We start from the raw sequence: 14,316 nt of genomic DNA, 5'->3' as shown, positions 1-14,316 counted from the left end.
CACAGATAGTATGTGATAAATTTACTGCTTTCTGTATCTCCTACTTTCTATTCTAACCATACAATTCTTAAGAAATCTCTATTGGGTGCCTTCAAGTAGTTGAAATCTCTAATAAGGAGCCCTGGTGGCGCAGTGGTTAAATGCCTGTACTGCAGCCATTCACTCAAAACCACAAGGTTGCGAGTTCAAGACCAGCAAAAGGGCCCAAGCTCGACTCAGGCTTGCATCCTTCCGAGGTCGCTAAAATGAGTACCCAGACTGTTGGGGGCAAATTAGCTTACTTGCTGTTCACCGCTATGATCTCTGGAATAGCGGTATATAAATAAAACAAATTGTTATTATTATTATTATTATTATAATAACAGAGTCTTTCAGTAGCTGGCATTTAGACTATAGGAAATGAATGAACAGATCTACATACCCTCCAACTGTCTTGATTTGGAAGACACGGTTCTAATCAATCCACTGTCATTCCACTTTCTCCGCTGCATTTAAAATGTCCCTGGTCTAACCTGCACTGCAGAAGTAATGCAGTTTTATATCACTTTAACTGTCATGGTTCAATGCTATGGAATTCTGGGATTTGGTGTTTTGTGAGATATACAGTCTTCTCTGTCAGAGAACTCTGGTGCCACAACAAACTGCAAATCCCAGAATTCCACAGTACTGAACCATGGCAATTAAAGCAGTGTCAAACTGTATTATTTCTGCAGTGCAGATTACACCCCAGTTTCTCTCTCCTCCTCTGACTTTACCCATTTGTCCTCAGTTTCCTTCAGATGTTTCAGACTGAGTTCAAAGTGCAAAGTTTGCATTTAATTAGCTCCACAAGGGAGAAGAGGACAGGAAGGAACAAATGCAAACTGCTGCATCCTCCCCTTGCTTGTATGTTTTTATTCATTATTAACTGGGTGGGTGACAGTGGCAGGGGATCTTCCAGTGTCATGGTACAAAATCCACTCCAGTTCTGCCGATACACTAGACTGCCAAAAAGACAAATAAATGGGTTCTAGAGCAAATCAAGCCTGAACTCTCCCTAGAAGCCAAGACAACTAAACTGACTGTCATACTTTGGATGTACAGTGGGACCTTGGTATCTGCGGACTTGTCACCCATGGATTTAAGCATGTGGGGGCATGTGCACAAAGCCATATCACCATTAGAGACAACAGAACTTCCCCTGAAAGGATGGAAGGCTGAGTCAACCTTGGATCCCTGGGATCAAACTCACAACCTTGTGGCTGCAGTACCAGCATTTAACCACTGTGCCACCAGGGCTCCTCCTTTGGTAGTCCAGGGAAGCATGGCAATCCTAGTAAAGATCCTCAAAACAAACAAAGAAACAAACAAGCAAACAAGATCTTTGCAGGGAAAAATTATGACCAGCAGCTGCATGTGGTTACCACCATTCCTACTAAGGTTCATAAATTGCATTGTTTTAACCACAGCAACACTCAACGCATAGGAAGTTTCCGGGTCATGCATTGTCAGCTGAAGCATGTGGAAGGCTCACTGTCAAACTATTGCAAGTTTTTTTCCCTCCAGGTCCTATGACCCTCTTGTCAGGGCTCATGTAACAAGATGTCACATGGAGTTATAATCACTGTTCATTGTCTACTGTGTCTGAACGTTCTCTTTTTTATGTGGAGATGGTGTTTCACTGAATATTTTCAGTCTAGTGAAAGATTACTTCACCATTTGTTTTAAGTGGGAAGAACTTTAGGGATCATGAGAACTCTACCGAACACTAAAGTTTAGCAAAATTAAGTAAGGTATGTGGCACCACTTCTGACCTTTTTGAATGCCTGGGTGGGAAAATTGTGGTAGTGGTAGCTCTTCAGCACTTCCCCTCAAAGGAGAGTGGAGAGGAACATAAGGATCTGATTAAGACATTTGTATATGTTTGCCAGTTTTTCTGAGCTAAAATCAGGCAAAATCAGGCAAAGTAACAAGGCTATAATCATTGCTAACACAGGACTGAAACAGATGGCCTGGTAAAGCTGGCTTCTAGCTGGCTTGGGAGCATGGCTTTTAGATATACTATGCCTCGAGTAACCCGGAAGCCGCACTGGCGATTACATGCTGTGTGGTTCAGATGCCACTTGCCCCAGAACTGGCAAAAAGCTGGCTCTCGAGGCGAAGGAGTGGCCTTTTTTCACCCCAATTCCGCTCCTACTTGGGGTGGAAGCTGGCTGGATTGGAGCCATGGCATGTGGTTGCCATGGCCCCAATCCAGCTCTTTCAGGGACAACGTCACGCCACCCATTTAGGATCATCTGTTTCGCCCCCTAGTTACCATTTTCTTTGCTTTGCCTTTTCATCTTGTTCATATGTGTGGATTTTAAAGCCCAGCCCATGCCTAGTTGCTCCCCTCACACATCTCATAGCCATGATCTACTGTAGTTTCCTCCTCATCCATCCAGCCTTTAGAGTGAGCACAAACAACTATGCCTGCTGAAATGTTGTAAGGTCTTTGGCATCATTTTCCTTTGCTTCATCCTTTACATTACATGCCCCTAAAGTTTTACCCTCAACATACAGTATCCATGGGTCATATCAAAATCCACTATTTTGGCCCCCAAACCTATCCTCGACTTATACATGAGGTCAGCTTATAGTTGTATGTATACAGTAAACCCCATTGAAAGGTTGTGCAAGAAACAAAGTTAGCTGTTCATGCAAGGAAGCCCTTAAATATGACTGGACAGAAGCAGTTCTCTAAGGAGGAAAGACCAAAATAATAAAGCTAAACTTATAAGACAGAGGATAAAGACAGCTGCTGCTGTCTTTGGCAGATGGAGTGCTCCCCTGATACCACCAGCCAGATACGCAGTAGTGATCAGCCTGCTTTCCTGTCTGTCCTGGCATAGGCATACAAACATATGCACACTCATCTGCTTTTGGCTGGTTACATATAGTACAAGAGAGCACATCTAAATTATACTGCACTATAAAAGAAAAATGAGAAAGATATTTGACATTAAAGCATTTTACCTGCTCTGTTTGCTTTTTTAAATCATGTAACATATGTTAGCAGTCTGAAAGGGCTCTGGCATTGTTTTATGTCTTCGATTTGAGTAATTCCTTATTATTTTATTCTAACAGATTTAATAGCTTTAAAATAGCTAATAAAAGCCCTTGAGGCACAGAACAGAGTAGACACTGAAATAGACACTTGGTTTTTGGAGAACCAGGATTCTCTGCAATACACATATATATTGCTCAAGATAACCAAGTGTGTTCTCCTCTGTTTTCACAAGAAAATACAACAAACTGAAAGGTCTTAATTATTGATATTCAAATAATATCGCACAAACTACTGTCTTGAAATAATGGTCTGCTATTCTTTTCTGAGAATATTTTTTTTCCAGTTATGTATACAAATATTTCAAGAAATCCATGGGCGAACACCACTGAAGTACATTTTTATTTTTAACATGGCAAAAGTCTATAGATAGTTGAATGGCTTTGCATCAGTGTTTTGCATCAACTTATTTGTTTTAGCTTTTCAGATTTTAAATAATTTCTTCCCTCATTTGTCATTTCCTAATGACTACAGATTCTGTGAAACTCCTCACTATTAAACACAAAATTTATCTGAACAGAATTTTAGAAATGGACCCTCAAGCAACGAGGAAGAAGGGAACAGAAAGAATAAGATGTCAAAATTCCAGTTGCAAAAATTCCAAAATACTAACTTATGCCTTTGTAGCTTTATCAGAAAGGACTAAGCGCCTTCTTTTAAAAGGGGAACAAGCCGGCCTTCCACTTGTTGTATTTGGAATCCAACAACTCTGTCTTTGCTCTTCTGTTTCATATCTGGCAGAACATGAGTGGACAGCAAGCATCCTTCAGCAGGAACTACCAGAAGTCAGTCAAATTCAAAATAACAGGGCAGTCCAAGGTCAACACTACAGACCTGCTCAGGTAGGAGTCACTGATCAGAGGCTGAAAATCCATGCTGTGACTAAGCCACAAATATAATCAATTTTACTGAATTGTAGCTAAAACATCATGCCAGACGTAGAGCTGAAATACACCATGAGAACAACTACAATTGTACAAAAACCTCTTCCATGAGATGAGATCTTGAAGCCAAAATAGACAATGCAAGTTTCCAAACAGGACTCTTCTTCTGGTACAATACTTGCTGGTTCAGGGGAAGAGGCAGAAAAGTATAGTTTATAACCTTCTGGCAGTTTTTGTTAATTATAATAAACAAATGATAGTAAAAAACAAACAAACACAACTCTGCCTTTAATATCTGAACTTCAAGATGGAGTGGGCAATATTCACTAAATCTGATATAAGTCCTGCAAATATGTTTTGCTTTGTTAAAGCCTGGATGAAGATAGGTATTAAGCAGTGGCATTTGTCAAAAAAGAAGAAATGATGGGGAAAGTTTTCAGGATGGTTTGTCAACAAAAATGTTCAACTCCTATGCTTACTTCTCTTAGGGGCCATTCAGACTACCTTTTACCCCGGATCAGAACCCGGATTAACCATGGGAAGTTCATACTGGTCCCAATCCTTTCACAAGCGAAAACTAGGCTTTCACATCCATTCAGAGACAAATGCCCCTTGGCACGGGTCTTTTGAAAGCGGAGTAAAAGCTGTATCTTTTGAAAAAAAAATTGGTTCCATCAAAAATAACTTCTCCCTGATCATGATCGGGTCAAGTTCAGGGGAAGAATTTAGGGCAGAGGGAGGGCAGAGGGCGTAAAATGCCTCCCCTTCATCAGGAGAAGGAAGAAGCCGGAGGAAGGGTGCCAAGGGCAATCGGGGTATTTGGAGCAGGAGGGGGAGGAGTAGGATGAAGCCAGAGGAAGGGTGCCAAGGGCAATTGGTAACGAAGCAGGAGGAGGAGAAGGAAGGAGCCTTGGAGAAAAGGTGCCAAAAGAATCGGGATGATGGAAGAGGAGGAGGATGGAGCCAGAGGAAGGGTGCCAAGGGCAATCGGGGTGATGGACCAGGATGAGGAGGAGGAAGGGTCAAGTTCAGGGGAGGCATGGTCAGAGGGAGGGCAGAGAATGGAACAAGCCTCCCTCTCGCACCAGGCAGCTTTCTCTCTCTCTTTTTATTTTTTATTTTTGACAGACTATGCAAATGATTTTGGGGTGATACATCAATAGAATGTGTGTGTGCTTCTGCTACATTTCCCTTTCATTTCCTCTTGCTCCTGGAAAAGCAACCTCACTTTGCAAGAGGCTTATTATTATTATTATTATTATTATTATTATTATTATTATTTTAATATTAGAATGCTACAATATAGATAGAATGTGTGTCTGCTTGTCCTACATTTTCCCTTTCATTTGCTTGCCTCGGGAACGGCAGCCGCGAGAGGTTTTTTTTAAAAAAAGATTTGTTTAAAATGCGAACGCTACAATGTGAATGTTACAAATGTTTCCCTTTCAATTTGGCAAACTGATACAAGAGTGAATGCTTTTGCTACACACAACACACACACACACCTGGAGGTTTTTAAATTTGACAGAGTATGTGCACTCTGCTGCCAGTTTTTTTTTTAAAAGGAGGGGGGAAAGCACCTATTCTGTTGGCCAATTGCTGTAGGAAACGTCACCTTTCATGAAAGTGGAAGTGAATTTGATTGACAGCAAAGAAGCCTTCATTTTAAACCAGTACCGCAAATGTGAACTCTCCGCAAAGAGCTGCAATGGCATTCAGGGGTAAATAACCCCGATTAAGGAAAATGATAGTGGGCACTTGCTTCCGGAGAGATTCGGGAGGAGGGGGATCCGAATCTGCCCAGTTCCATCCAGGGCAAATACGTGAGTGGGAATACATGCATGCTACTCTTATATTTAGTATTTTCAGCTTCCTAGATATCTCCTTTCCTCTAAGTTTAAACCACTTGGATTAAGCAACAACCAACCAACCAATCTGCTGGTGTTTCAAATTTTTTAAAATAAGTCAGAGAAAGGCTTATTTTAGAATCTTTTAGTAAAAATGCTGTAATGGTTTATTTTAGTTGAGAGTACCTGGGCCAAGAAAGATATCAAAATTCAGATTGGAAATACTTGGCATTAACTTCTTTTCAAATATTTCTATCAAATTACAAGCTACTAAAAAGAACTTGAAAAGAACACACTACAGCTTTTAACTCGAATCAACATTTGCTGTCACCTCACAATTTTTTTCAATGTTAGTATTGTCATTTGTCAGTTCAGATTAAGTCAAGAGTCATCAAGTAATCAAGTTAGTTTATTTAGTTTATTTCATTAAAAGGAAAGAAAGACTGACATCTTGGACCGATAGGTCCCATACAGACAGGCTAAAATAAAGCTGTTTCGGATCACTTTGGAGGTATAGTGTTTAAATGATGCATGCGTCCTAAGAGTCCAGAAGCCGCACCAAAGCCACGTTCCAGTCCTTAGGACTGGAGCATGGCTTTGGCACGGCTTCCGGTCTTTTAGGACATATGCATAATTTAAACAGCATACCTCCAAAGTGACCCAAAGCAGCTTTATTTTGGCCTGTCTATACAGGCCCACAGACTAATAAAAATAACCAGCTTTTGAACATCTTGGGATGCGTCTCCAGTTTCATCTGCAGATTTCATTGGGTGCTCCCCATTATTTGCTTCTTTCAAAAATAAGAAGGCCATCTACTCAATAGTAAAGCAACTGCCCTGCTTGCTTAAGGCCCCAGGTATGCTTTCTAAGCAGGTGACATGCTGCATTAGCAAAGAGATTGGAATCATGTGCCCTGCAGTTCCTAGCATTAAATAGGCTGGTTAGAGTATACAGCCAGTGCAAGAAAAATATTTTTGATTTTCTGAAAACACAACTGGAACACAAGTGTTCATATTTGCAAATAAGTGAATCAAACAGTGATTTGTTGCCCATGTTTATTGCATGATTTGCGTGAATGTTTCAGTTCAGTAGGAAGTACCTACTCAGGCTTAAACCAGAAAAATAGAAAAGGCTCGAACATGTTGTTAAAGGTGATTTTAATTTGTTTCTACAGGAGCCAAAAAAGAACAAGTGTGGAAAAACATCAGTTCTTTTTTGAAAACAGATGGGGTGTGGTAATTTTGTTTTAAAGGTGTGGAATAACATTCCAATATGTTTAATTCCATCACTACAGAAGGATTTAGAAGCCTGAAAATGTCTAACTGGAGCTACTTTAATAGAAAGTAATCTCACTATTCTCTTGTATGTCTGTATTTTCATCTTCACCATGGACTCCCAGAATGGGGTGACTTGAACCTCCCCCCAAAACTAGGTCAGGCGGTTGAGCTTCCCCTAAAAGAATCAGGTAAAAATGGGCCACTCTTGGGAATTATCAGAAGTACATTTACATGATCAAGCTTTGCTGTTGTTATTAACTGTCAGCTTTAACTTATGCTGACCCTGTGAAAGAGAAACCTCCAAGGTTTTTATCCATGAGACTCTTTTCCCATTAAAACAGCATTGTATGTAAAAACGCTATGCAATTGGAATTACTCTACCTATCATACCTTAGCAGCCATTTCAGGATTACAACCTTCATTTGTGCAGTTTCCAGAATTTCTCGCATTCAGCCAAGGCAGTTAAAGCAGTCTCAAAGTGGATTATTTCTGCTGTGTGTTTTGGACCCTAGTCTTTAAAACTTTTGCTAGGAACTAAATTCTGACCTGGATGTACTGGGCTTTGTAACATTTACATTTGCATTCTACCCAAAGCGACATCATGAGTTGTTTCTCAATATCTTCAATGTACTGAAGCTATGACATATTGTTCTACCCAAGTTACAATTCCAAAAATATTTTCAAGCATTTTACTGCTTTACTGAAGCTGGTGTTGTATGATAACTAAAAAATGGAGCCACAACATAGGGAATCCCTAGTACAAATCACACTTGATAGCTGTGAACTACCTGATAGCCTTTGACAAGTAATTCTTAATCTGCCTCCATTTTCAGATGATTTAATTATAATAATAATTATGATTATTTACTTACACAGAATCTAACTTTGTTCCATTGAAGGCATAGGCTTCTATCTTGGTGAAACCATTATTGTAGAGTTTTCTGAAGATAAACAAATATTACATTATTAACAGTGGAAAGATGCTATGTGTTGCATGCCTACGTTGACTTGAATTAGACATACTTTGACATCAGTTGTGATGACAAAACCCAAGTAATATGTAGCAACATCTTTTACAGTTGTGCACAGAAGAATGTTAAGTTTGCCCTTCTATCGACAGAAACTCAAATGAAACATTAACGGGGATGTAGCTCAGTCTACCATGCCACTCACTGCTATTCAGTATGTCTCCAAAAATTCTCATATCTACAAACATATTTTAGATTAGATGTCATAGTCCTATAAACCCTATTCAAATTCTGACTATTTTACATGATAGTGTGCTAACAACAATGCTGGAACTATTGTAACTTGAGTTTAATACTGCAAATGAAAAGCTTTTCCTTCTAATACTCAGAGTATCCACTTTGTTGAGAGTGCAAACTGCAACTCCAAACAATTCTGGTAATAGCCCCTGAAGAAGGTCAATTGCTGACAAGCAGAAATACGGTGGGCTTTTTAAGATAATAAAGTTTTTAGACCATCAACAGCACATGGGATTTCGTTTCCTTTTACTCTTCTACTATGACTCTGGAGACCAGGATTTAAACCCACACTTAATCATAGAAGCCCACTGGGTGATCTTGGGCAATTCACACTCTCTCAGCCTCAGGGGAAGGCAAAGGCAAACCCCCTCTGAACAAACTTTGCCAAGAAAAGCCCATGATAGGTTTGCCTTAGGGTTGCCATAAATCAGGAATGCCTTGAAGGCACATAACAACATTTTATTGCAATGATTATACATTCAGCTACCAATTATATTTATATGGACCGTAACATAACAGCTGAAAATAGAACACTAAAATATTGAAGGCTTTTGAAAAAGGTGCAACACCATTTAAAGATGCAAAAACAGATTAATTCCAAGTCCAAAGAGATAGTTCACCTTCTAAACCATTTATTTAAAATGGGGGTGGTGATAGGGAATGTGTAGCTCTTTAGACCAGTGGTACTCAACTTTTTACCCTTGGGACCCACCTTTACATCTACATGTGGATATCATCCTCCCCTCGACAAAGTATATGAACAGAAATATTTTGTTTATTTCGTGTATTTTCATTTGCACATTCATGTATATTCGTATTTTACTATTTTGTAAGGAAATAACCTCTTTCAAATTAGAACAGTTTTATTTAAGTAAATTCAATATTTAACTCTATGTATGTGTAAATTTTACACATAAAATGAGGATGGATCAGGGCCTCCAAGTCTTGCACTCCCCTTGAGGAACTCCCATGTTCCCCTGAGGATCCTGTCCTACTGTTTCAGAACCACTGCTCTAAATGTTGTTGTATTATAACTCCCATCATTTCTAGGTAATGTTAGGAAATCCTGGGAGAAGGAGCTGAACTACATGTGAAGAGCCACAAATTGTCTACCCCAATTGTTAATATTAATAATTGTTTCTGGGACCATGACTTCAGAAAACCAGTCTAAAAAATACAAACGGGCTCGACAGACCACCCCAAAAGGGCAGGCTGGAGCCATCTGTTTTAGCTCCTGAGGGAGCCTGAAGCAGCCAAACTGCGCGGGCTCCCTCCGCACCCAAAAGAACCTGGAAACACCAGGTTCTTTTTGGTGCAGCGGGCGCCTCCATCATTGCACCTTTACTGCACTGTGGTGCGTCAATGACGCAAGAGTGGCACCCTGACATATGGACGTGGCACCGCTCTTGCATCATCATGGCACTCCCCATGTGGATGGCAGCATCTATACAGACTAGGGTTTGGGAGCATGCGGTTGGCACGTGCTCCCAAACCCTAGAATCGGTGCCGCCACGCCACTTCCCACCCATCTGTCTCGAGCCTTAGTAAAGTAAAATTGTCCTTTTAAATAAGTTTAAAAAAAACAACTCAAGCCAGAAATAGAGATAGTAGAAAAACCTGGCAGCTTGACTTGTTTGTCAACACAGTTGCTATTAAATGACCCTATATCTGGGTTCTTAGTTTATTCCTAACTGCTTTTTTAAATGACATTTTTTCTTGAATCAAACCTTAAGAACATTTTTCGATGATTCAACATGATCTAAGAAGGAAATGGCTATTCTTATTCTGCAGGGGAAAATGAAAAGGTCTTCTACTGCTAGAAGTCTGTGCCTGCTTTTGACTGAATGATTAATTGTGTGATTGCTCTCACATCCACTTCCAAATGTGTATGATCACTAGATGTAGCATTTTTTAGAGGGAAAACTTCGTGATCTTCTCCTTCTGATTTCCTTAGTGAGCCTGTTTCCCTTCTTGGACTCTCCACCCCCTCATTTGTTTTGTAGTTTTCTTTAAAAAAATAAATAAAACTGAATTTCTCTAGAATTTCAGAGAATCTAGGACTAGATTAACAGTTCTAGAAAAAAAGTGAAGGGGAGAAAGAAGGAAACTGATTTTAGCAGAAAGAAACTGGAAATTCTCAAATGAAGTGGGGAACATATGAAAGATTAATATCCATAGACCACCTCAATACACACAATGCACGTTTGTAGTTTTGGCAATTGGAAAGAAGCCCCTACACCCCCCTGCAGCAATAAGTTTTGTTTTGGACTTAAAAAATCTAGATGGGCAATGTCTTGGCACAGCTCTGAACAAGAGGAACTGTAGAAATGAGAACAGACATAAAAAACTAGAAGAGTAGATGGAAGTGCACTGTAGCAGTAAATATAAGAAAGGGTCAAAGCATTAACTGACTTAAAGTAGTAGAAATGGATAAGAAAGCATACGTTAAAAATTCAGGATTTTAACACTTTTAAGAGAGAAAAAAGTTTATGGAAACCTTGGTTTTCATCTTATCTTAGTGGCTTTTTGTGTATGAATATTACTGTGTTACATTTTGTGAACACATAATCAAGGTTATAGGTTTTGTAATAAGAATGGCACAGATATTTCAATTATCTTTGTTAACTTTTCATTTTACAGTCATGATAGTGTTATTAATTCAGGATGAAACAAATCAGAGCAAAGAGGTTTTTTAAAAGCATGGTGGACCAACATACAGTATAAGGGATTCGTTGCATAGCCCCTGGAATGCATTTGCAGGTACTGAACTCATGGATGGATTATCGGCAATTTCACTGTGAAAATGATGGAAAAGCTTTAGTAGTACAAAAAAACACAATTTCAACATAATCCTAAAACATTTACATGCATCCATACAAAATTTACAGGTGTTGTAAATAATTACAACATGTCTTAAAATTTAATGCCTATTATTATTATTATTATTATTATTATTATTATTATTATTATTATTATTTTAATAAGACGGTTCCCTGCCCTCAGGCTTACAATCTAAAAAGACATGACATAAAAGGAGAAGGGAATGGTGGTAAGGAAAAGGATCAGGTCCAGCAGTTCTTCTCTCCCTCTGAACCCTTGACCAAGGCAGATGGACTGGAGAGAGGGCTCTTTTTCTTAGTTCAGGCCAGGCCCAATGGAGCTGGGCCTGCATCTCTCCCTCCATGGCCGGATGGACTGAAGGGAGGGCTCTGCTTCTTAGAGGACACTTGGATTTTAGTACTCTGGCAGGTCTTTCAGATAGTCTGGGCCTAAGTCATATAGGTCATGACCAACACTTTGAATTGTGCCTAAAAATGAACTGGTAGCCACTGGAGCTGTTTCAACAAGGAAATTACAGTGCGCCCTCCCCTTACGCGGGGATCCGTTGAAGATCCCTCCGCGTAAGGGGAAATCAGCGTATGCTGAAGCCCCATAGGAAGTAATGGGGCTGGCGCCCGCGGTGCACAATGGTGCAGCAGCACATGTACGCCACAGACGCACTCCCCATTAGTTCATCTGGGGTGCGTGACTAGGGTTGCCATATCCCGCCGGGGGGCAGGACAATCCCGGTTTGGGCGGTGCCAACCCGGTCCCGGTCCGGTTTGGCGCCCAAACCGGGACGGCCCCGCCCACCGCGGCCACCTCAGCCCCCGCGGCGGCTCCAAGGCCTTGCTGAGGCCTGGGAAGGCTCTCCGCAGTTGGAGCTCCAGCCGCGGAGACGCTCCCTCCCAGGCCCCAGCGAGGCCTTCGAGGCGGCTCCGCGGTCGGAGCTCCGGCCGCGGGGTCCTCCAAGGCCTGCGTGAGGCCAGGGAGGAGGAGGAGGCCGCTTCCCACCACGGCAATCGCCGCGATGAGGGGCGGTCCCCGCCTCCTTCCCAGCCTGGGAGCCGGCCGAGGCTTCTTCTCAGGCCGGGAGGAGGAGGAGGCCGCTTCCCCTCGCGGCGATCGCCGCGATGAGGGGCGGCCCCCGCCTCCTTCCCGGCCTGGGAGCCGGCCGAGCCTTCTTCTCAGGCCGGGAGGAGGAGGAGGCCACTTCCCCTCGTGGCAATCGCCGCGATGAGGGGCGGCCCCGCCTCCTTCCCGGCCTGGGAGCAGGCCTAGGCTCCCTCCCAGGCCGGGAGGAGGAGGAGGAAGCCTGGCACCGCGGCGATCGCCGCAATGCCAAGCTTCCCCGCGCACGTCCCGGCCTGGGAGCCGGCCTAGGCTCCCTCCCAGGCCGGGAGGAGGAGGAGGAGGACAAGGTTTAAACGTCTAGGACTTTTTTTTAAAATTTCCTAGCCAGGAAATTTAAAAAAAAAAAAAAAAAAAAGTCCTACATTTTCAAACCTTGTCCTACATTTGTCCCGGTTTGGAGGTCCTCCATTATGGCAACCCTATGCGTGACAGGCTCTTATATATGCTGTATATGCTTCCTATAACTAGACCTGGTTAGTATTTTGGCTACTGAATTTTGAATCTGCTGAAGTTTCCAGTTTCCAAAGGCAGCTCCACATACAGTGCATTATGGTAGTCCAAACAGGATATAATCAAGGTATGTGTCACCACAGCCAGATCTGATGTTTCAAGGAATGGGCACAGCTGGCCAATTAGTTTTAGCTGTGTCAATGCACTCTTGGCCAGTGCTGAAACCTAGGCATCCAGGCTCCGAGTTGACTCCAGGAGAACACCCAAGCTGTGAGCCTGAGATTTCAGGGGGAGTGTAACACATCAAGCACAGGTGAAGTCTCTATTCCCTGGTCTACCTTATGACTGATCAGGAGAACCTCTGTCTTGTCTGGATTAAGTTTAATTTGTCTGCCCTCATCCAGCCCATTACTGACAGCCAACCTTGTTTCAGTACATAGACAGCTTTCTTGAAATGGGATGGAAAGGAGAGTCATCGGATGGATAGGAGAGATAGAGTTATCTACAAAGAATAATAGTATCATGGAGTTGGAAGAGAGCACAAGGGCCATCCAGACCAACCCCATGCCATGCAGGAACTCTCAATCAAAGCATCCCCAACAGATGGCCATCCAGCCTCTGTTTAAAGACCTTCAAGGAAGGAGACTCCACTATACTTCGAGGGAGTGTGTTCCACTGTCGAACAGCCCTTACTCTCAGGAAACTCCTCCTAATGTTGAGATGGAATTTCTTTTCCTGGAGAGCTTGCATCCATTGTTCTGGGTCCTGTTCTCTGGAGCAGCAGAAAACAAGCTTGCTCCCTCCTCAATATGACATCCCTTCAAATATGTAAAGAGAGTTATCATATCACCGCTTAACCATCTCTTCTCCAGGCTAAAGATCCCCAGCTCCCTAGTCATTTCTCATAGGGCATGGTTTCCAGACGCTTCACCATTTTGGTCACCCTCCTTTGGACACGCTCCAGTTTTTCAACATCTTTTTTGAATTGTAGTGCCCAGAGCTGGACACATTATTCCAGGTGAGGCCTGGCTAAAGCAGAATAGAGTGGCACTAATACTTCCCTTGATCTAGACACTCAACTTCTATTGATGCAGCCTAAAATTGCATTGGCCTTTTTAGCTGCCACATCGCACTGTTGACTCATGTTCAACATGCGGTCTACTTGAACTCCTAGATCCCTTTCACATGTAGTCTCATTCAACCCCATCCTATATCTGTGCATTTCATTTTTCTGCCCTAAGTGCAATACCTTACATTTCTCTGTGTTGAATTTCATTTTGTTAGCTTTGGCCTAGCTTTTGAATTTTGATTCTGTCCTCTGGGGTATTAGCTACTCCTCCTAATTTGGTGTCATCTGCAAATTTGATAACTATGCCCCCAATTCTGTCATCCAGGTCATTAATAAAGATACTGAATAGCACTGGGCCCAGGACAGAACCCTGTGGCACCCCATTGGTTACTTCTCTCCAGAATGAAAAGGAGCCATTGTTGAGCATCCTTTGGGTTTGGCTGGGCAAGCAATTACAAATACTGTAACATACTGGTGACACTGCA

General features: G+C 42.0%; 1 protein-coding gene across 1 annotated transcript in view; it reads right to left on the bottom strand.

Annotated features, from left to right (window-relative positions):
• The window catches only part of TSHR (thyroid stimulating hormone receptor), a 90,721-nt gene that overhangs the window by 24,063 nt on the left and 52,342 nt on the right, over positions 1-14,316 (bottom strand). The window contains exons 7-8 of the mRNA XM_089522334.1: positions 11,076-11,153; positions 7,966-8,034 (exon numbers count right to left, since the gene is read on the bottom strand). Of these exons, the coding sequence (XP_089378460.1) occupies positions 7,966-8,034; positions 11,076-11,153 (147 nt within the window). The remainder of the gene's footprint in view (positions 1-7,965; positions 8,035-11,075; positions 11,154-14,316) is intronic.

Source organism: Sceloporus occidentalis, unplaced genomic scaffold (assembly GCF_023333645.1).
Source record: "Sceloporus occidentalis isolate IW3139 unplaced genomic scaffold, rSceOcc1.0.p SCAF_4, whole genome shotgun sequence".
Classification (NCBI taxonomy): domain Eukaryota; kingdom Metazoa; phylum Chordata; class Lepidosauria; order Squamata; family Phrynosomatidae; genus Sceloporus; species Sceloporus occidentalis.
This window is presented reverse-complemented; position numbering and strand designations above follow the sequence as displayed.